Source organism: Eleginops maclovinus, chromosome 3 (assembly GCF_036324505.1).
Source record: "Eleginops maclovinus isolate JMC-PN-2008 ecotype Puerto Natales chromosome 3, JC_Emac_rtc_rv5, whole genome shotgun sequence".
In the NCBI taxonomy this organism is placed as follows: Eukaryota; Metazoa; Chordata; class Actinopteri; order Perciformes; family Eleginopidae; genus Eleginops; species Eleginops maclovinus.
Window position 1 is genome coordinate 16,696,547 of NC_086351.1, and position 23,847 is coordinate 16,720,393.

A 23,847-nucleotide genomic window follows, 5' to 3' on the forward strand; every position below is an offset into this window, starting at 1 on the left:
GTGGCAACATAATTCTTAGTAAAATAGACGATTGAAAATATACTTCTCCCTTTCTAAAGTAAGAAACAAACAATCAAAATATGGGTACTGCCTGTTTTCACAAAGTATTTCCTCTTCTAGGATATTTCACTCAGGACTGACAACCTTAAATCACCTACTTAAGCTGGATTCCTGTCTGCTCAACAACATGCATCAACATGCACAATAAATTGAACTAAGTAGATCAGATGCATCTTTTGCAAACATAAAAGCAAGCACACATAATGTATATGCATACCAATCAATACATACATTTTTAATGAAGTGTTAGAACTGAGCAGGAACTCTTTGGTAAATAACTCCATGGTAAATAAACTTCTCTGCAACGTTAAAAAATACAGGTTTCTCCAAGGAAAAGGGAAAAAAAAAACAAGAGAACTAATTATTTGAGAAATAATGTCTTAAATCAGGGGATTCCTTTTTCCCCTTTTCCTCTTATGTTAACCCAGCAGACGGGATGCTGTTGTGAAACCACATTTCTTTAATTGCCAATTTTTTTTTTATTTGAGTTTCATACAGACTACACCTGTGGTACCTGAAGATATGTGGGTCAATCCTAAAGCAAGCATATTAATTATTTGGTCTCTGCCAATTTAAAATTGATCACCAAACAATTATAAAAATGAGATATTCTCAAAGTTAAGTAAAATATTATTTAATGTACATGTTCTAATTCTCTCTGCAATAAATGCTTATTTCTAAGTGTTTTTAATCCAAGTAATATATCATTCATTAAAGTCAGCTGAGCTCACCGCCAAGTAGGCAACCACCATTGAGTAAGCAGCCTTACCTTTCTTTGCTCTCAGGGTTTTCCTCCAAAGTGTAGAGAAGATGCCGTCAGTCCAGTCATTGGTCGCCACATCTAATCGACCAAACATCTGAGGTGCTGTGATGGCTTTCGGGTTCATGCGCATTTCTTTGTGAGGCTGACCACATTCTAGGAGTTGAACGACATTGACAGGAACATTAAGTTGTTAACATTTCTAAGTATATCTTACACCTTAATTAAAACTAAAATATGCATAAAAAAGTATTGCTTTATAACACATTGTGTGGTTTTGGCTGTCACAGACAAACCTGTTCAAGGCCTGCCACTAATATTTTTTGGTTCTCTTGCACTAAAACCTACCTGTCATTGCTTTCATCAATATGTGTATGCAAGTTGTCTTTCCAGCTCCGCTGGGCCCCAGGGCCATCATGCCATGCCGGACCCTCTGAGTCTCAAACAGCTGGATGACCTTCAGCTTCCAGGGAGGATGAATGATCAGACCTGCGTCCTCAACCTGTCCGAGCACAATGACATTACACACATATTTACCATACCAAATTCGAAAAACAAATTCATATACAAAGTACTTTGACGTGTTCAGGCTGATTGGTAGACGAGTATATTTAAATGTATGGAAAGACTCTGACACAAGTTTACACACGTTGTGGTTCAAGAAGACATTTGCAGAGATGTTTCAACAGTTGAACATTACAGCTGGAATGAAGGCACATACTTCACGTCTTTGGACACTTTAATGGTAAATGACCCATTTGTATTTCTTTGGGTGCTATATCTGGAGGCGTTTAAAAGTGACATGAAATATACAGTTCCACAGTCCATTAGTCTTTTGCCGGATTTAACCAAGCCTTCTCATTTCTCTCTCTAAACTCTGTTTAACTTTGTCTGTGTCCTTTCTGCCATTTGTCTCTCGCAGGCATACATACAGAAACTCATCCCTCAGCCCATGCCCTACCTGTAAGTCGATGGCAGCCTCTAGTTCTGGATAGCCTGCTTTATCAAGTTGGATGCTAGGGAAGAGGTCCTCGATCAAGCTCAGGAAGAGCGGCTCATCCTCATCAATCTAACAAAACAAAAACACCCAGATTGACACAAATTTGCAAAAAACACTGAGAATGACTCATTTTAAATCTACCTTTGATACTCTGGTGAGGCTGTCCTTAATTTTTGCACAACAGATTATAATTAGAGGCTCTATTGTATTGTGTTGTATTCTAGACTGACCAGCTTTGATAAGTTCATGTCCCTCAGAACCCTCATGACGATGGTGGACTCTGTGTCACTGGGGTTGGCTCGCTTTGCTGCTCCCAGTGTTCGCAGCACTGAAAGGATGTTCCGTAGGCCAAAGTCATAGTGAACCTGGACAATCACAAATAACAATTTAGATGTCATTCATCAGGATAGGCTTGCACACAGCTGCAGCCCCCTTTATCTTTTCTCCCATAGTTTCAAGTGTGAATAACAAGCATTTAAATTAATTTGTAATAATGTCAAAATAATTGTAAATGCAAATAATACAAAATAATATAACATGAAAACTACTGGAGAAAAAAATTATGTCAAATTTTGATTTTATTTGCAATTAGTGAAATTTTGTTGCGTTTTGCACTCATAACCATCCATTGATTTACCTGTTTGGAGAGTTGCTCCTCGCACAGCTTGTAAAGAGTGAAGAACTTGCGGGCCAGCTCCATGTTGTCTATAAACCCACAACTGGCCAGTTTTACCCTAATGATGATCTGACGGTCAGGAACCATCATGGCCACAGAGCGGAAGTTGATCTTCAGGTTCTCAGGAAGCTCCTGGCGACCTGCGTAACCTGGGTTCTGATTACACAGGAGAGCAAAAAAGAGGAATGGGGTGAAACACCATAACCATAGTTTTGAGAACATTTATCATTGCTTATTTTACAAATCATTTTACAAGACATTATACAGCAGAACTTACAACAGGTGTATGCAATTTACAGCATACATTCACTGTAAATAACAACACAGCATCTTAAGTCAATACTATAACATCATTAAAGTTCATACTGTATCAAGCACTACCATTCAGTTAGTTAAATCCCTATGGCCAGAGCTCAGGCTTTCCTCTCTACAGAGCCTGCCTTTGATCACACATGTGCATACACAGAGTAAAGACAGAAGAGAGAATGATCTCTGACCCCTCTGCCAACATCAGACAACCAATGCTTTGTTTTCTGTTTAATGACTTGCTTTGGGATAGCAACTGTGCTAACGAGATAAAGGGATCAAACTATTACTGTAAGGTAAAGAACACTGGCTGATATCATTTATAATAAGCAGATCTTGGTGTTTTATGTTGTATAAACGTTGATATAAGGAGCAGGTTGTTTCAGTTGATCTAAAATCATTAAACCTTATAAAAGTGTATTATGTAAGATACACTGCAGCAGCAACCAGCAGTGAAAATGAGAGATCCTGAGTATCAGTAGAACATTAATAGCAATTTATTTCATTAAAATTCTATTTTATTATTAATTTTTGAGTTAGAGAATAGTACTGTTGTGTCACTGACCATAGTAAGGAAGATGCCAAACTCGGGGCTCATTTCCACATTGTCTCCATCAGTGAAGACAAAGTTTTTGCGACGTTCCTTCTTGCAGGTGAGAACTATTGCGATCTGCTGGGCCGCCACTGACAAAACTGGTAGGTCGATGCGGTTGAACTCGTCGAAGCAGCCCCACGAACCAGACTGGGCCAAACCTGAATATCAGACACATGCAACGTTACAAACGCTGTTGCGAAAGAACTAAACACAGATATCCAATTGTAAAAATATAATCAACCATCTCTTTGTTTACCTCATCACTCATCCCAACCACCAATCCCTTTTAAAAGAGATCCATCCCTATATTCTTCCTGGTTCTGATTTATTTGCAATAACATTTTTGCACCAATTTCCCTTGTGACTCTTACCTTTGAATATTCTTCCCAAGCCTCTGAAGTCCATCTGGTCAGAACAGTTGAAGACCACAACATACTTTCCCAGACAGCGTCCCATGTCTTTTGTGGTCTCAGTCTTACCTAATAACAAAAGGCATATTAGTCACATCCTAAAATGAGGTGCAACATTATTCTATGGAGTCAAATAACAAAATTAATGAATTATCAAACTAAAACTCTATCTCTCTAGATATTTTCCAGTTTCAAATCACGCCACTTCTTCTCAGACTCAGACTTATTATAATTTATATAACTGTGTGAGTTATCTGATCTGAAAATAATAATTTATTTTAAATTAATAAAAAAATACACGACATGATTGTGTTTAAGAACAATTTGTTATAAAAGAGATGGTAGATGGATGGAGAGAAGGCTACATGGATGCGTTACAGCAGCAGGGTGTTCAGGCATTACCATATTTAACAGGTTGACTGAAGTATAAACATAATTAAACAAAAACAAAAAACAGCAAAGATAAACATTTCTACATCAGAAATGACATACAGTATATCACAAATAAAACACAAAATAAAGTATTCTGGATACATTTCAATGTGCTGTACAAGACCAGGTACCACTTTACAATAAGCCAACCCTAATAAAGGATTAAAAATTAGGTTATTAATTAGGTTGTAAACTGTATTAATCATAATAAGAACCATTTATAAACCAGTTCTAACACAGTTTTTATACATCAACACCGGCTCACTATTTGGCAAGATGACTTAGCCTCATATGGTTCTACCTAGCTTCCTTCGTTTCTTCAACAGCCAACATCCTTGGTATCTGTTGTTCACTGATTTGATTCTCCTCCCATATCCATCTTGATGTTAAGCAACCGGTCACAGTTGTCCTGTTTATCTCTTGCCTTATAAAAGCTTTTTAATGATTTATAAAATGTTCACAACCTAATTAATAAATGAATTACAAACTATTCGAAAACCCTTTATAAGGGTAGTCTTATTGTAAAGTGGTACCCGAGACCAACATACTCCAGCAGCAGAATTATAGACTTATACTTCAGGAGCAGAAACATGTCTGTTAGGGGCAAGATCCTTTTCACAGTAGTTTACTTCTCCCACGATCGCACTGTATGCTTAACCTCAGTCCTATTATCCACCCACCACTATATTACTACTAAGAATGATTTATAAAAAAACATATTGTTTCTAAGTCTTACCTGTTCCTGCAGGACCAGCAGGGGCTCCACCCATACTCATACCGAGAGCCTGGGCTAGGGTAATGTAGCACCTGACCAAACACAGACAGGAGATCAGTTTCATTTTATAGACATGGTAAGGTTTGAGCTAGGGTAGGAACGTATGTGTGTCAAAATGCTCTTCACTCCACAACAATAATAAATAAACCAACTGTTATGAGGAAATAAAAGAAATCCAATCATTTCCTCCTGCACAGACTCTGCCTGTGACTTGAGTCTTCTATAAGCAGCTTGCTTGTGGCTTGCTACAAGGTTGTTTTTATTTTCTTTTGTATGTTATTTATCACAGAATAAAACTTATTTTATTTGATTTTTGAAAAAGATGTTGGAGGGCAGACACAGCTGGTGTGTTCTGCCCGTAAAGCTGGTGAGGATTCAGTTTCTAGCTCAAGGACACTTCACTGGAGAGAATAACCTGACCCCTGTCCTTGGGCTGAACACTGTCCTGCCTTTTTACTGCATTGGTGGACTCACAATAAAACTGCACTTTCAAGAAATGATGCATCTTTCAGAGGATATGTGGAACAAATCAGACCACTGCAACAAAAAAAATGATCTCCAACTGATTTTTGGGAGTTTTGCTTTCATATAATAGCACGGCTACATTTACTACTTTTGGTCTTTTCTGTCATGTCCTTCCTCCATTTTGCCACCTCATCCAGTTTGGAAAGTCAAGACAATGGGTAATAGAATACAAAACCAGCACAGCACATACTAACCAAAGAAGATACCGTTTCAAGGAGGGGAAAAAAGCAGTGAGAAAATCTGGGTGGTTATTCCAACTTTAGCCATAAGTCCAGCGTGGCACTTCTTTGGACAGCTGCTGTCTGCTGGTAGCTCTCTCCCTGATGCTGTCTCCTCTCATCTCTTTATCGTTGTCTCACCTTTTTTGTTCTCTGTCTCTTTTGACATTTCAATCTCTGTTTCTGTGAGTCACTATCTGTTGCTGGGACTCTGCCTACCTCCCACTGTCCGAGTCTATTCCTCTCGCTATGTCAGTGAAAGAAGTGGTGACCACTGTGGAAGATTGCCAACTCCTCCAGTCTAATTTCTTCTTTTCTCAATTCCACAGCTTTCTGTCTCTGTCTACTCCCTCCCTATTCCAGTATCTAGACAGCCATAAAATCTATAAACCAATAGATATTGACTGATGATATGTTGAAAATGTTTACTACATCCCAGATAAAAGACAGTTAAGTTACCTATATGCAACTAAGAAAAGTAACTCTTTGAAGAGTGAGGTGGACTTTTCAAAAATGGTTGTGGACTGGGTGGATGTCTTTAGATAGGTGTCGAGTCATTCAGATGGGAGGCCAACGTTTAAAGGCTAAGATGAAGAAATGATTGCACTCTGTCTTGGCAGTTGCCACATTGAGAGAGTAAAGTAAGAAATACCTTTTCTCTCCTTTTAGGATTTGTTATTTAGGATTTATTGCAAGATGATTGTTGAGAACGAAACAAAACTGGCGTTTTGCTACGTAAAGGGGTCAGGAATCTTGCAAGTGTCAAAAAAGTTTCAAAAATGTCAAATTCAGCCCCCCTAATTTCACTATCAGTAAGGTCTGGGGAGATGGGCTTTCAAAAGCTTAAGACGATCTCACAAGCTATTTGTTTAATCTCTCTTAACTCCTTAATTGGAACCATTACTACCCTGATATAACACACACACACACACACACACACACACACACACACACACACACACACACACACACACACACACACACACACACACACACACACACACACACACACACACACACACACACACACACACACACACACACACACACACATACACACACATACACATACACGGTTGATAATAAAATTATGATTTTGTGTGTCTTTTATAATTTTGTGATATTTGCTGGTACATATGTACCATCAGTCGGGCTTTTATGAGAGTGTGTATTTGTGTGTGTGAACTGTGTTCTCTACCTGTCAGTCAACGGGGTTATGACAAGCCTTTCAGTGCAGCCCAAGAATTCATTCTGGTAAATAGTGGCCACGTCTGTGATGTTAATGATCATCTTGTCTGAGTCCTCATTGAAGTAGAAACGGCACTGCTTCAGCCACTCAAAGTCACTGGGGCTTTTGACATGGAGCCGGCACTGTAAAGAGACAGGGTAGGGAGTAAAGTTAAAACAAGGGACAAAGACAAAAGAAGAGGCATGAAAAGATGAAGGAGAAGTGGGAAGCAAGTTAAAAGGATGGAGAGAAGGGGTAGAGTGAAGAGGGCAAGTCAAAAATAGAAAATCGAAGGGCGCCATTCAGGGAGCGATGAGAGGGGAGGGGGGTAAAAGCAGGAGTAAAGAGGGAAGGACAGTTGAAAGGAAAGGATGCATGAGGTGAAAAGGAGGTTATATTTTAAAGGGGGAAAGGCCGGTAGTGGGAAGGATAAAATAAAACGTGATGAGAGGTCATGAGAAAATATTGAGTTGAAAGGAAGGAAAAGAAGAGGTTAGATGGATGTGAGGAAAGAAGCAAGTCAATGAGACGGGTAAGAACATAATATTTAGAGTACAGAGAAAAAGGAGGAGGTGGAACAAGGAAGGTAATGAGTTGAGAGATGACACAACAAAATGATAAAAGACGTCAGGAGTGAAGACTGGAGGAAAACAAATCATTACAGGTACAAGGGGATTGATTATATTACATACTGTATACATGTCCTTTTCTATTAACCTTGGAGACCAGTCTGACAATTAACTGCACCTTGAGCTGAGACTTCAAAGACACCACTTTCTCTAGGTATAAATATCACTTGGCTGCCAATAAAAATGCTTTGAAGACTTTGTGTCTTTTATAATTGACTTTTTGCAGCCGACCTGGCACACACCTGACCCCGGGGTATCTGAATACCAAATGAGTTTTACAAGAGGACAGCTGTCTTGATCAGGGGATTCTGATTATATAATCGCGAACAGAGCAAAGTATTACTTAATGATTAACAAAATACTCACCAGGTCATCAAATATGTCCCTCTGGTGGACATGGATGGTGATGAGGGTCTCGTACTTTGTCCTCTCCACAGCCCCTAGGTCTCTTGTGGTCATGTCAATCAGTGTGTTCAGCAGGTCCAGGAACAGCTGGTTGGTTTTTGCCATGATGCGGCGATCATATCGAGAATTGGTCAGAGCCTCTTCAGAGTCCCTTGTCCATATCATCTGAATACCAAGCAAGCCCACCTAGATCAAAGGACAAACATATGTAATCGTTGTGTGAAATCAAATGTACTGACCTTCAACTTTAATTCAATACAAATAATTGTAATCATAGCTCTGTTAAGCATTACACAATAACTGTATTATTTCCCTGAATACAGAAGCTGAAAATTACAGGAATTGGGTTAAGGAAGAAAAATGGTGTTACAAAATATCTCAGAAAATACAAAAACACTTCTTTGAATCCAACTTGGACCTACCTGAGCAGGGAATGAGTTGAGGAAGTCGATGAGCTGAAAGCCAGATTCCTGGATGGTCAGCGCAGCCTGTCGGATCACCAGGTGCAAAGACCTCTGGGATTCCTTCAGCAGAGCATTGAGCCAAACCTCAACATTCCCCTCTGCTGTGACAGGACGCTCCAGATCCACCGTCTCCCCTTCCCGTGATGACACAGCCAGAATACGGTCGTATATCTGAGAAAGATAAAATATGTGTGTTTGTTCATATCTATTTTCCCTCCAGACTCTCTTGTTAAAGGGTTTGAAGATACCGTTTCCCTGTGAAATTGATGAAGGAAGTGTGTAGTAGAAACAATACATTTACCTTGTCATGGAATTGGACACATTTGATGTTGTCAAAGACGTTGAGAAGATGAGCCTGGATGGTGTGGGAGTCAGAGGCCTGGCCCAGAATTTCCAACAGGGCAGGGTCAGAGACAAAGAAGAAACGAGGAAACAGCAGACGCTTCTTTTCCAAATAGCTGTTTGACAGAATTATTTTTAAAAAAAGCGTTACCTTTTATATTTTGTCTCAAGGCACCTTGTGATTGAAAGCATAACAAACAGGACAATAGTTGGTAGCAAATCAGTTTCTACCTCTGAATACTGTTTGAACTGCTCAGACTTCAAGCCTTCATATTGTTTTGATGTGTGAGTTTGATGTGTGTGAGGATTTAACTCCTTTGTACCCACCCTGTCAGTGACTTCTGACAGATCTCCAGCTGTTCAAGGAGGTGAGGAAGCAACTGTCCCATAGTCTCATCCCCCACACAGGACTGTACTACATTGGGCATCTCGTGGGCTCGCATCATAATCTTCACCCATGATTTGTCGATGTTGGAGAAACGCTTTGCCTCCTAAAACAGGTTGAGAGAAACATTCATCGGAATATCAGGGGCTGTATTTATTTTTATTTTCTTGTTGCTAAAATTCAGTTGCAATGCAAAAAACATACACATATACACAAATATAAAACTCTGGAAAAAAATTAAGAGACCACTCCAAATGTTTCTTAAATCTTTAACTCTATATGGATGGCAGCCATTCCAGTGTTTGTTGAATTTCAACACAGAGAAAAAGTGTCAGTAGTTTATAGAACACAATAAAAACAAAAAAGAATAATAATAATTTAACTCAAAGACATACCTTTAAATAATAATACAACACTAAGTGGTTTCTTAATTTTTTAAAGGGCTGTATATGACAAATATGACCAATTCATCGTGACATAATTCACCTTAGGCAGCTGTTTGGCAATATCCCCGCCCACAAACACAGCCTCTAGGTAGATCCAAAGGTTCTGGACGGTCATCCAGTTTTCTATGATATCAGTGGTGTTGGAAAGATTCTGAACCCACTTCTGAATCTGGGCTTTGAACGGGGTGTTGTACCTAAGACATACATGACATGCAAGTAAGCCTTACAATATATCCCACACAGTTTGTATGATTGTGTCAAGAGTCTACAAGGAGTTGAATAAATGACCACACCTGTTGCTCATGAGGGAGCCCAAAACCATCAGGCTGTCCTCCATGCTGGTAATAATCTCAGATGTACTGTCTCCTCTCAGTAAGAGTTCCCCGCGGGTTTTAAAGTTGGCAAACGTAAAAGTCTTGTTGTCCCACTCAGCAATCACCTGCTTCAGCTTCTGCTCAATATCACGCTCTTTCACCGCACTGATACAGATATCCTGTGTAAAAACGCATTAGTGGTGTTGATAAATTTGATGGGCCAGATGACAATGATACCAAAACATCCATATGGCGCCAAGTTGAGAGCAAAGTGGGAGTGAGAAGATTAAAAGTGGGTCATACAGTACTGTAGGTTAATCCTGTGTACATTGTATCAAAAACAATAGACTCACTTTATGTGATAGAATTACATACACATTGTAGCTTTCTCTTGGCCTGCATAGGAAGCCTAAAATGCACTTTTACCTCAATCTCTTCCTTATACTTAAGCAGAGGAGCCTCCATGATGTTGCGTAGCTTGAACGTCTCAGTTTCCACCTCAAAGGTATGGCCAGTAACCTTGGCACAAACAAAATAGAGTTGTTGTTCAAATGACTGTATGTTTCAAGAAAACATTTATGATTTTTGATGTTTATGATTATGATTGTTGCATAAGTGTAACAGTAGTTGTGATACCGGGATAGTAGCTGGTTACTGCAGTGGTATGTTCACTGACCTCAGTAATTCTCTTCCAGTGGCGAGTCATCATAGCTTTGTTAGTCATGAGTTCCAGCAGGGGGCAGCACTCACTGAATTCATCTATGGTTTTCTTCAAGTCCATGAAAGCCTGCCACTCTTTGAGAGCGCGGGGCAGTTTGCGACACCTGGTAGTTAAAAAATACCATCAGTAACAAACTGATGGTAAATACCATCTTTCCACCATTACCTCTGCATGTATCAGTAAATGTGCATCCATTTGGAACACATTTGCACCAGCACCGTTGTACTGTGTACCAAGGCCAGAGTAACACTTCTAAAAATCATAGACAGCATTGCTGCAATCAAAAGGAGTTGAATTGAATTATATAACTAATACATCAGCAGATGAACTCCTTATGACTGCTCAATGCATACAACCTTCAACTAGTTTCACACTGCCAGGAGAACACCAAGTGAGAAACGTATCGAAACACTTTTTACCTCTATAAAGAAAACCTTGAATTGGAAGCATATATTCTTCCTTCCAATGCACAGTAAATATACCCTTGTGAAGGATAGAGTGCAAAGTTTGATCAAAAGGGTGACATTGAAATCTTTTTGAGCTTTCATGCAGTGCTTCATGAATAGTTCCAGAGCAAGGACTTTTATCAAAACAGGAGAGGGTTGATGCTGGGGGACGAATGATAGACCATATGTAAAATGAAAAAGTGTTAAAAACATCACTGTGTTTTTAAATAAAGTATAAACATTACTGTCACAATAAAAAAATATTTCCGAGAACCAGCACCTTATCGTGGTGGAGAGGTTTGTGTGCCCCGCTGAACCTGGGGGCTGTGTTGTCTGGAACCTTGTGTTCCTGGTAGGGTCTCCAAAACAAACTTGAAAGCGAGTGTGCTGTGTAAGACGCCCTCTTACTCCAGCCAGCAGGTGGTGCTGTTGCTTTTTGTTTTATTACTTCTGTGTTTGGTAGCAGCCAATGGGGAGGCCTCACAGTGTAAATATAGGAAGTGTTACCACATGTTAGTAGTGGTCGACAAGGACAGAGATAATGATCATGAAGTTTGAATCTGCATCCATCCTTCTTCGCTATGTTGTGGATAGCATTGTCTGTGAGTATTGTGGTTCCTTACATATTCACAAGTGGATATCTATGTTTATTTAGATGTTTCTATGTTAAGTGGATCGTTATTCATGTGGATATTTTGTGGTTTTTGTGATGTAATGAACCGTGGTATGTATATTTTTGTATCACAGCTAAGGGTCTAATTTCTATGTATATTGTGTTTTCTTTCAGTTTTACTCTGTTGACTTGTGGAGGTAAAACATCTTATTAAAGAGGATAAACGCTTGCCACTTGTCGAGGATTTATCTGTCTGCATACAACAGTGAGGGCAGAACAGCGAGGATACCCGGCCCGGAGGAAGCCTGGGATCCCCTTCTGGAGCCAGGCCCAGAAGGAGGACTCGTCGGCGGGCGTCTGGTGGCCGGGCTTGCCACGGAGCCCAGCCGGGCACAGCCCGAAAAAGCAATGTGGGCAACACCTCCACTTCCCCGTCCCGCGGGCCCACCACCTACGGGAAACAGCGATGGGGTCGGGTGCGCTGCCAGAAGGGTGGCAGTGAAAGCAGAGGGTCTCGACAGACCAGACTCAGGCGAAAGAAGCTGGCTTTGGGGACGTGGAATGTCACCTCTCTGGGTGGGAAGGAGCCGGAGCTTGTGCGGGAGGTGGAGCGTTACCAGTTGGATCTGGTGGGGCTCACCTCTACGCACAGCGTCGGCTCTGGTACCTTACTTCTTGAAGTAGGACTCTATTCTTCTCCAGAGTTGACCAAGGTGTGAGGCGCCGAGCGGGTGTGGGGATACTCACAAGCCCCCGGTTGAGTGCCGCTTGGTTGGAGTTTACCCCAGTGGACGAGAGGGTCGCCTCCCTACGCCTGCGGGTTATGGGGGGGAAAACTCTGACTTCTGTGTGTGCTTATGCACCAAACAGCAGTTCAGATTATTCCGCCTTCTTGGAGACCCTGAAAGAAGTCCTGTATGGGGCTCCTGAATGGGACTCCTTAGTCTTGCTGGGAGACTTCAACGCACACTTGGAGGGGCGTGATTGGGAGGAATGGCCCCCCTGATCTGAACCGGAGTGGTGGTTTGTTACTGGACTTCTGTGCTAGTCATGAATTGGCCATAACAAACACCATGCTCGAACATAAGGATGCTCATAAGTGTACGTGGTACCAAGTGGGCGGTGTTCAAAGCTTCCATTGCCGAAGCTGCGGCGGGGAGCTGTGGTTTCAAGGTCTTAGGTGCCTCAAGGGGCGGTAACCCTCGAACATCCTGGTGGACACCGGTGGTCAAGGAAGCCGTCTGACTGAAGATGGAGGCCTTCCGGGACATGTTATCCCTGGGTACTGCTGACGCAGTTGCAAGGTATCGACAGGCCTGAAGGCAGCAGCCTCAGCCGTGGCAGAGGCAAAGCAGCGGGTGTGGGAGAAGTTCGGAGAAGCCATGGAGAATGACTTTTGGTCAGCACCAAAGTTGTTCTGGAAAACCATCCGACACCTCAGGAGGGGGAAGCAGGGAACCATCCAAGCTGTGTACAGTAAGGATGGGATGCTGTTGACCTCAACTGATTGTGTGTTAGGGCGGTGGAAGGAACACTTTGAGGAACTCCTGAATCCGACAACTCCGCCCTCTATGTTAGAGGAGGAGCTGGAGTATGAAGGGGGATCAACTCCAATCTCACGGGGCGAAGTCACTGAGGTAGTTAAACAGCTACACAGTGGTAAAGCCCTGGGGGTGGATGAGATCCGCCCAGAAATGCTGGAGGCTCTGGGTGTTGAGGGACTGTTATGGTTGACACGTCTCATCAACATTGCGTGGAAGTCAGAAACAGTACCGAAGGAGAGGCAGACCGGGGTGTTGGTTCCCCTTTTTAAAAAGGGGGATCAGAGGGTGTGTGCCAATTACAGAGGCATCACATTACTCAGCCTCCCCAGGAAAGTTTACTCTAAGGTGCTGGAAAGGAGGGTCCGGCCGATAGTCGAACCTCAGATTGAAGAGGAACAATGCGGGTTTTCGTCCTGGTCGTGGAACGACGGACCAGCTTTTCACTCTCGCAAGGATCCTGGAGGGGGCCTGGGAGTACGGTCATCCGGTCTACATGTGCTTTGTGGATTTGGAAAAGGCCTATGACCGGGTTTCCAGGGAGATACTGTGGGAGGTGCTGCGGGAGTATGGGGTGAAGGGGTCTCTACTCGGGACAATCCAATCTCTGTACTCCCAAAGTGACAGCTGTGTCCGGGTCCTCTGTAGCACGTCAGACCGATTTCCGGTGAGGGTTGGCCTCCGCCAGGGCTGCGCTTTGTCACCAATACTGTTTGTGATATTCATGGACAGGATTTCGAGGCGTAGTCGTGGGGGAGGGGATCTGCAGTTCGGTGGGCTAAGGATTGCACCACTGCTTTTTGCAGATGATGTGGTCCTAATGGCTTCATCGGTCTGTGACCTTCAGCACTCACTGGATCGGCTCGCAGCCGAGTGTGAAGCGGCTGGGATGAGGATCAGCACCTCCAAATCTGAGGCCATGGTTCTCAGCAGGAAACCGATGGACTGTCCACTCCAGGAAGGGAATGAAGCCTTACCCCAAGTGAAGGAGTTCAAGTATCTCAGGGTTTTGTTCTCGAGTGAGGGAACAATGGAGCGTGAGATGGGCCGGAGAATCGGAGCATGCGGGAGCGGTACTGCAATCGCTTTACCGCACCGTTGTGACGAAAAGAGAGCTGAGCCAGAAGGCAAAGCTCATTTTCGCTCCTACCCTCACCTATGGTCATGAAGGATGAGTCATGACCGAAAGAACGAGATCGCGGATACAAGCGGCTGAAATGGGATTTCTCTGCAGGGTGGCTGGCATCTCCCTTAGGGATAAGGTGAGAAGTTCAGTCATCCGGGAGGGACTCGGAGTAGAACCGCTGCTCCTTCGCGTTGAAAGGAGCCAGTTGAGGTGGTTCGGGCACCTAGTGAGGATGCCACCTGGGCGCCTCCCTAGGGAGGTGTTCCAGGCACGTCCAGCTGGGAAGAGACCGAGGGGTAGACCTAGGACCAGGTGGAGGGATTATATCTCTTCGCTGGCCTGGGAGCGCCTTGGAATCCCCCAGTCAGAGCTGGTTGATGTGACCAGGGAAAGAGAAGTTTGGGGCTCTCTGCTGGAGCTGTTACCTCCGCGACCCTGACGGAAAAGTGGGAGAAGATGGATGGATAGATGGATAAAAAACAAATGTCTAACCTCGACTGAAAGTCCAGTAGCTCATTATTGATCTTCTCAATGTGGATGTCAGCCCAGAGGATATCATAGTAACCATTGACTGTTTCAATGACATTGTTGTAAAGGCCGTACAACTTCTGCAGCAGAGCCAGCTGCTTCCTAATCTCCAACAGCTGGGGATGCTGGGTGACAGGAAGTCCAAACAGCTCCTCTCCACCTGTGTAAGTGATGTACTTCCTGAACAGGTTGTCAAATCGATTCTATAGAGAAGAAACATGGCAACACAATATCCCAAATCAAAACAGTACTTAAAATGGCATGTGTCTACAGGTTACACTATGTTCATCTATTGTGGATAAAGTAAAAATATTACAGACATGCAATTATGAATAAATAAAATATAAAACATTGAACATAATTATCGTGAAACTGGCTTTGTGGAGACGCTTTTCTGCTTGCTCCTGCTTTTGCTTACTTTTTTGATGCTGGTTTTCCTATTTTTCCTTTCTAAAAACCTCGAGCAGCGGCTCCTGGACATTAAGTTATCACTGGGACATTTGCTCTTCCAAAATAGACGGAGGGCTTTGGCCATATTTCAGTAGTTTTACGACGACTTCAGTCTGATAGCAACAACTAAAGCCTAGACTGCTGGTACTGTGTGCTACTTAGCTTAAGCTAGTTAGCAGCAAAATGCCTCCCCTCTCTACAGATGACTTCCAAAAACTTCTACAGAAGATTGCCGTGTTGGAAATATAAATGCACTGGTTGGATGTTAACGTGGAAGTGAATGGACTATGTGGGAATGACACCACTCCAGGTCCATTTCCAAAAGAATCGACAAGGGCATGCTAACTCACAGCTAGTGAGCAGCTACAAGGATTCCAAGGAACAGGAGGGCTTTGTGCTGGGTGATAAATCTACAAGTGGTAGTCCTCCCTGAAACTCTCTGGGTGCAAAGCCTAAGAGTAAATCATCTCCATGGGATTTGGGAGGACGAATAACCGGGCAAAGCCCAGCGCTCTGAGGTCTGTGACGCAACCGGCTGGCCTGCATTGATATTACCCAGGCAGAGCGCCTCCTCAACCCCAGTTCAGCATCCAGTAGTGGCTCAGTCAGTAGGGGCTTGGACTGGGAATTATAGGGTCGCTGGTTCAAGTCCCCGAACAGACTTGAAAATATGGAAGGTGGACTGCTACTTGGAGAGGTCCCAGTTCACCTCCTAGGCCCTGCTGTGGTGTCCTTGAACACAGCACCGGACACTTCCAATCCCCCCTCCCCATTGCTCACCGGGCGTGTGTGAAGTGTGCCACTTCAGAACAGATATGCTCCACTGACACAGAACCCAAGATCTTTTTCTGATGACCTGGATAACCTGTCTTCTTCACACAGCAGGGTAAGGACCAAAAGTTACTCAGAAAGTAAAAGGCTACAGGGAAAGCTAATGACTAGGCCTGAAACTCTGCTTGTGGGTGACTCTGCTGTAAGAGATTTAAAAAGTTGGCTAAGAAGATCCTGCATATTGCGACTGAACACCCGACTGTGAAAAATGTGGTACTGCACATTGGAACAAATGATGTTGTGAAACATCAGTCAGAAGTGCTGAAAGAAGACTTTAAATGTCTCTTGAAAACTGTCAGTTCTCTAAATGCTGAGGTGTTCATCAGTGACTCTCTACCGCCAGTCAGAAGAGGAGTGGAGAGATTCAGCAGACTGCTCTGAACACGTGGCTCTCAACTGGTACATTTTATGGACAATTTTAACATTTTCTGGGACCGCAGACATCTTTTTAAGGCAGATGGACTTTTTCTGAACAAGTCAGGAGTAAAATTGTTTAATGTTAACATATTCAACTGCCTGCGTCATCAATATGCTCCCTATGCCAAGGTCAAGCAACAAAAGGAATCAAAACATGAGAAAGACACAACACAGTGCATAGAAAGCCTTGAAGACCTATCACTGCACCTGCCTGAGGAGAGTCATGATTAGACCTATGAGACAAAAGGAGGGGTCTCGACTGCCACCCATCCCCCTTATCAATGCCTTTGAGGATACTCTCCCTTGAACACCCAAACCGCCATCCAGCTTGCTGAGCCCAGACTACTCCAACCAGCAGCTCAGTGACCGCCTACAATCCTGCCTGAACATGGTTCACGAGATTCGCAAGCATACCCCCGTCCCTCAACTACAATCACCGAAGCAGACACAGCTCCCCCGTATTCATCACCACAATCATCCAAAACAAAACGTGCACCACCTCCTCCCGCCTCCAGCCCACATCCGCTGTCTCCGGAGCCTGATAAGGATGTGTGTGTAGAGAAGGCAACAAGCTTTAACTGATATGTGCTGGGTCCAGGCTCAAGGGTGTATGGCCCTCTCAAATCTTTCCCGAACATGCCGGGACCCTGCCTGCCAATAGCTTTGCCGATATCTGTGTTGATAGGTTATAGATTACGAACAGTGAATCAGCTTAGAAATAGAAAGCTCTCAACTGTTACTGTGAATTTATCAAATTTAGCTGCGATTCCACGACAGTCACAGCTTGTCACACAAAATCAGACTGATAGTGTATTCAACAAGCTTAAACTGGCTTTATTAAAATGTCAGATGGTTAGCAGGAAAGACATTTTTAATCAATGATTTTATCACCAAGCACAATCTGGATTTTATGTTTTTAACTGAAACTTGGAACGACCAAAATAACAGCACCACTGTTCTTATCAAATCAACCCCTCCCAACTTTAGTTTTATGAGTCAGGCTAGAATGCATAAGAAAGGGGATGGAGTTGCTACTTTGTTTAATGATTCCCTTCAATGCAAGCACACATCTTATGGAAACTTTGCATCTTTTGAATATGTTGCCCTTCAGCTGAAATGCTCCTCTCGAGCTATGTTCCTAAACATCTATAGACCCCCCCAAATACTGTGCAAGCTTTTTTGATGACTTTGCTGAACTGCTGTCTATAATGTGTATTGACTTTAACCGTCTATTCATTGTTAGTGATTTTAACATCCAAGTTGACAAGCCCGAGGACAGAGGGGCTAAAGGACTGTTCTTTGTTCTTGATAACTATGGACTGACTCAGCATGTAACAGTTCCGACGCACAACAAGGGGCACACTCTAGACTTAATCATCTCAAAGGGTCTGAACATCTCTGAGGTTGTGGTGACTGATGTTGCACTCTCTGATCATTCCTGTGTTTTCTTCAGAGCTCCATTTCTGTTCACAAAAATGTTCAAAAAGAAATTACCACAAAAAGGTACTTCTCTGAAAACACAAGGGAAATGTTTGTTCAGCATTTTTCTTCCCACACTAGCCCTTGCTAACATCTCAGTAAATGAGCTAGCTGATCTTTTTAATTCAAAACTTAAAAATGTCCTGGATGCCATTGCTCTCACTAAGGTAAAGGAGGTAGGTGGCAAGAAAATCTCTGCATGGAGAAAGGCCATGAGCGTGAGAACAGAAAAAAAGAGAGTTTAGAAAAGCTGAACGCAGGTGGAGAAAAACAAATCTCCAGGTTCATTTTGAAATCTATAAAGAAAGACTTGGCTTTTATAATTTGGAATTAAAAAATGCACTACAGTCTTTCTTCTCTAACATCATTGCCAAAAACACAAACAACTCATGCGCCTTGTTTGCTACCGTTGAGAGACTAAAAAAAACCCCAGTGTCAGTAGCCTCTGAATTTCTATCCACCAGGGCCTGCAATAAATGTGCTTCCTTCTTCACTGACAAAATTCAGAAAATCAGACAGGCGTCGGTGTTTCTGTATCAGGTACAGCAAATGTGTTGCCCGTGTGTCCACTTAAAATCAATTCAAACACCATGACACAATTCCATCAGATTAATGAAGACCTAGAGGACATTATTCAACATCTGAAGTCCTCCTCCTGCTGCCTTGATATTATACCTACAGCTTTTTCAAAAATGTTTTTCATAGCATGTCCTCAGAGCTACTTCATATAATAAACAGGTGTCTTCACTCAGGTGTATTTCCACAGGCCCTGAAAACTGCAGTAAAAACCATTCTTAAAAAAGAATAATCTCAACGCTTCAGCAATGAACAATTACAGGCCCATATCAAACCTCCCATTTCTAGGTAAAATTATTGAAAAAGTAGTTTTTAAACAACTGAGTAATTTCTTGGAAGCAAATAACTGTTTTGATGCGTTCCAGTCAGGTTTTGGACCGCACCACAGCACTGACACTGCTCTTGTTAAGGTCTTCAATGACATCCACTTAAACACAGACAGCTGCAGAATCTCAGTGTTAGTATTATTAGATCTCAACGCTGCATTCGACACTGTTGACTACAACATATTACTAGACCGACTAGAAAACTGGTTGGGACTTTCGGCAACAGTTCTAAATAGGTTTGAATCTTACTTAAAGGACAGGAAACACTTTGTTTCTATAGGCAGCTACACATCAGAGTTGACAAATATGACATGTGGGGTTCCTCAAGGCTCCATCTTGGGGCCTCTTCTCTTTAACATCTACATGCTACCACTGGCTCAGATAATGAAAAGCAACAAAACAATTTACCATAGCTATGCAGATGTTACACAAATGTACATTACCATTTCACCAGCAGACTATGCTCCAATTCAAACACTGAGTAAGTGCATTGAACAAATCAATGACTGGATGAGTCAGAACTTTCTCCAAAGACAACACTGAGGTAATTATTTTGGGAACAAAGGAGGAACAACAAAAAGTCAGTGCTGAGCTTCAGTCAGCAATGTTCAAAGCAACAGCTAACGCCAGTAACCTAGGTGTAGTCAAGGACTCTGACCTGAATTTCAACAGTCACATTAAAACAATCACTAAGTCCGCCTACTATCACCTGAAGAACATATCTAGGATTAAAGGACTAATGTGACAGCAGGATCTAGAAAAACTCCCAGAACACTGCAGGGCCGCTGCTACTCTTACTACTTTTAAATCCAGGCTGAAAACATTTCTTTTTGCCGCTGCTTTTAATTGAACTGTTCTTATCTAACATTGCACTGTAACTTTTATTCTGCACTGTAACTTTTATTCATGTATTTTATACCTGTTGTGTTTATTTCATTATCTTTGCTCTTAAATGACTGTTTTTAAATGCCCTTTTATAATGTGTTTCTGTACACTATTTTTTACTGCTCTTAATGTCTTTCATGTTTGTAAAGCACTTTGAATTGCCTTGTGTTGAAAGGTGCTATATAAGTTAACTTGCCTTGCCTTTGTAGGGAACCAGGTCATTTTCCAGACCCAAATAACTGACACACATGATGAAAGACTAAATCATGAGTTTAACCACAGTATCATGCTAAACTCATATTGTCAATAACAAACCTGGAACATGATGAGTCTATCGCTGGCATCCTGAGGAGCTAGCCCCACCACCATGGGGCCATCCTGAAGCAGAGAAGAAAAGGTAAGTGTATAGGTATATACATCCCAACTCCCTTTTTTGTTGATATTCTGTTTCTCAAATTGTTATTGTTAAACCTGCAGTTAATGACTTGATCCTGCAGTCTAATAAATTGCAGAAATTGTATAAGCCTTAAAGCGTTAAGTGTATAGGCGTGAGCATTTGCATCTTGTTGTCATTTACCTTGTCATAATCCTGGTAAAAGTGTTGACAGTCTTCCACAAAAGTCTCCACATTGCTGACCAGCTCTCCTCTGAAGTTGGGCTGCAGAGCCACCAGCTCGTTCTGTACCTCTGTGCTCCGGGACAGCAGCTTCTCCCAGGTGTAACGCAGCGTATCCACTTTATCAGCCTCCTCTTTTGCCACTGATAGGTCATATTTATGAAGCATGGCATAGGACTCCTGTGAGGAGAGAAAGATAGGCAGAGTCAACTGAGATATAAAATAAAATAGAATTATAAATAAAGCATTGGCAAAGGCTTAATAATCACAACATGTACTGTGACCTTCATTTATACACATTGCTATTGAAAACCAACTGCTATATATTGTACACTCCTCAAAGGCTCAAACACTGATGAAATGCATTCATGTAACTACTGAATTTAGTCTTATTCACACTGTGTGCATTTGTGTGAAAAGACAGGGGGCCAACAACTACCAGGCTGTATGAAAGACCAAATGCCGCCGTGTTTACCTCTGTGGGACCAACTCGAAAATCAATAGATATTTGATGCTCTCTGATCTCCTTTAGTGATGCCATGGCGATGCGAATGTCATCCAGGTCTTTGATCTGCCGATTGAGTTTCTTTCCCGCTTCGTCAACAAAAGCAAAAATCTGCTCCATGTCTGACCGGTATTTCCTGTTACAGTACCGTCCATAGTCCACCATCCAGTTCTTGGTTTCAGCAGTGAGGGACATCTTCAGGTCCACTGATAAAATGAAATACATGTGAGCATGCAGAGATCAGTGATCTATCTTTTATTTCATGTCAGTGTTTTATTTAGACAAGTATTGCAACTGAATCTAACCTGTGAATAGAGCCAAAGCTCCTACGGTAATGTACTCTGGTTCAGAGTTTATTTCCAGCTCCAGATCTCGATAGAAAATAATCTGGCTCTCAAACTCTGAGAGCAGGGGGCTGCCCTGGATGAATCTGTGAAAAAACAAAAACAAAAGTGTGCTGATGTAATGTTGGTTTTGGCTGGCATTGACTTGACACATACAAAATAAACAGTTTCTTAGAGGTAAGAGTCAGATACTGTATGAATACCAGTCATTCAGTTTATCATACTTTCGCATGGTGTCTTCACGGTCCTTCCTCCAGATGTGATGGTAACGACTGAAGCGATCCAGAGCAGTCATCACTTCCTTTACAACAAATAAAAAAATGAGGAAAGGGAGCCATTAATAGAAGTAAGATTTAGGTTTTGTGTAAGATGACAAGGTATTTTATCTTTTGGGGAATTTCAAAAACAAACAGATACAGACAATAACAGTTGCTGCCAATGCCCATTTTCTGTAGAAAACTGTTGTTGAAGCAGAGGGAATAATACATGTACAAAAGACACAATAGATATATATTTAAAAAATTGAATTTATTGTTCCTTGTTCTGTCCAGGTTAACCAAATACTAAACTTAATTGAAATACTTTGCCTTATTGAAATGTTCTTGTTGAAACCTTAATGTTGTTTACCTTTTTGGTGGAGCTGATGGAGGTGCTGAGAACAGACACTAGTTTGACTATCTCCTTGTTCTCAGACACACTCTTGTGGTAGTTTCTAGCTTGGAATGGGATAGCCTGGATCACAGATGCTGAAATATCTGAGGTGCTGCCATCTGAAAGAGTTTAGATGAAAGAATCTATGTTGTGATTTGTGAATGTATCAGACATAAAATGACCTAAAACAAATCTTTAAACTTTTAATGTTTGTGTGCATCAAATCAAAATCACTTTTATTTTAGCAAAAAGAAAGAAAAAAATAGCAAGTCAATCAGCCTCCAACTTTATCACCCATTTTCAAGTTATCTGGGGTGCAATGTGACTGAAATGGCTGCTCTATCCAAATTAGATTTTTAGATCTCTTTTGTTTAAACGTCTTTCTTCCAAAGCCACTGACATCCAGTTGACATTTCAATCAACACATTTCTATGTGCTGGGGTTTTGCTCTACTGAACTGTGAAATAAGGAGATCTGATTATCAAGTGACTGTGGTGCAGTAGCTAATGATTCATGTCCTTGTCTACATGTTGGAAACAACATGGAGAAATCATTCTGAAGTCAGTTTTGAGTTATTGAACTGCTGAGGAAAAGAGAGGTATGTTCTTGTGTCCTCTCATACCAGCCAGGCTCCTGTATGTGGTTGCTCCATCCTCTGATTCACTCTCAGAACTATCCTGTTTCAGAGCAGCCATCCTTCTCTCATTCATTTTTCTCTGCAAAAAGGAAACATAAGTATTAAAAAAATATTGTGTGTGTAGGGGGGGGGATCATTTTCATTGCCTCCTTAATGAGATCAAACTCACCTTGGAGATCCTCTCTTTACTCCACTGACCAACTCCTTTGCTGACACTGACTACACACTCTACAGCCCGGTTTAGAGCCTGTTGGACCTCCTCCAGAGCAGGAACCATGGCGATGTTAGGGATGGAGAGGGTCACATCTACTCTGAAGATTGCTTGCTGACCGCTGCTTTTGCCACGTGAGTCACTCTCAACTACAAGCGGGCAGACGAAAAGCTCTAAATATATTTATTTTACATTACATAGGGAAACAATTCTTTCAACAAGAACAACAACAAGAACAACAACAACAACTATTACTATTTGATGAAAAAATCCCACTTGGACCTACCCAAGAAATGGATGAGCGAGGAGGCGTGAATGCGTTTGCGTAGCATCTCCAGGGTGTTGCGTGTCAATCTGAGTAAAGCATCCACGTTGCGGTGGTTAAAGTAGGAAAGGAGCTCCTGGGCTTCTTCCTCCATCACTTCCATCAAGTCCCTCTTCTTCTTCCTCCTCACCAAGGGAGAAGAAGGGCCAACGCTGGCAGGAGGCAGCAAGGTGTTTCTAGAGAAGAGACGGCCCTCTGAGCGGCCTTCATCTTCACCTGAGATGCAACAGGTGACACATTATTATTCTGCACATAAACTCCTTCAGCCACGCTTTTAACATAGGAAATACAAGCTGAAACTTCAAATATGATATTCATCAGCATATGGGTTCATGATAGATATCTTAGCTTGTAAATACATTATTTTATATCCCATTCTATTTGATCCCAAAAGGAAAACGTTAGTATACCTTCACTATCAAGGTGGTCTATGGTCTTGCTCTCAGCACAGCTTTCTTCCTCAACCTTCTCCACCTCCTCTTTCTGATTGTGGTCAAACTCCAGCAGCATGTTGATCAGTTCATTAGCAGCCTCTTCCACAAGTGAACTCTTAGTGTGGAGACTCTGGGCTTGTCTTATGCAGAGGTCCTATACAAATATAACATGTACATTAATAATGTTATGAAAATGGTAGTGCACTGCAGCTTAG

At 42.1% G+C, this 23,847-nt stretch overlaps 1 protein-coding gene across 1 annotated transcript in view; it reads right to left on the reverse strand.

Moving 5' to 3' along the window:
• dnah5 (dynein, axonemal, heavy chain 5) overlaps window positions 1-23,847 on the reverse strand; it is a 96,169-nt gene that overhangs the window by 47,241 nt on the left and 25,081 nt on the right. The window contains 28 exon segments of the mRNA XM_063879552.1: window positions 830-976; window positions 1,169-1,322; window positions 1,782-1,889; window positions 2,051-2,185; window positions 2,458-2,652; window positions 3,368-3,555; window positions 3,769-3,876; window positions 4,976-5,046; window positions 6,956-7,128; window positions 7,981-8,205; window positions 8,442-8,654; window positions 8,785-8,941; window positions 9,153-9,316; window positions 9,697-9,850; window positions 9,950-10,149; window positions 10,397-10,489; window positions 10,647-10,794; window positions 14,910-15,148; window positions 20,225-20,287; window positions 20,487-20,705; window positions 21,001-21,236; window positions 21,336-21,460; window positions 21,599-21,675; window positions 22,002-22,144; window positions 22,648-22,741; window positions 22,832-23,022; window positions 23,160-23,414; window positions 23,609-23,786. Of these exon segments, the coding sequence (XP_063735622.1) occupies window positions 830-976; window positions 1,169-1,322; window positions 1,782-1,889; window positions 2,051-2,185; window positions 2,458-2,652; window positions 3,368-3,555; window positions 3,769-3,876; window positions 4,976-5,046; window positions 6,956-7,128; window positions 7,981-8,205; window positions 8,442-8,654; window positions 8,785-8,941; window positions 9,153-9,316; window positions 9,697-9,850; window positions 9,950-10,149; window positions 10,397-10,489; window positions 10,647-10,794; window positions 14,910-15,148; window positions 20,225-20,287; window positions 20,487-20,705; window positions 21,001-21,236; window positions 21,336-21,460; window positions 21,599-21,675; window positions 22,002-22,144; window positions 22,648-22,741; window positions 22,832-23,022; window positions 23,160-23,414; window positions 23,609-23,786 (4,453 nt within the window).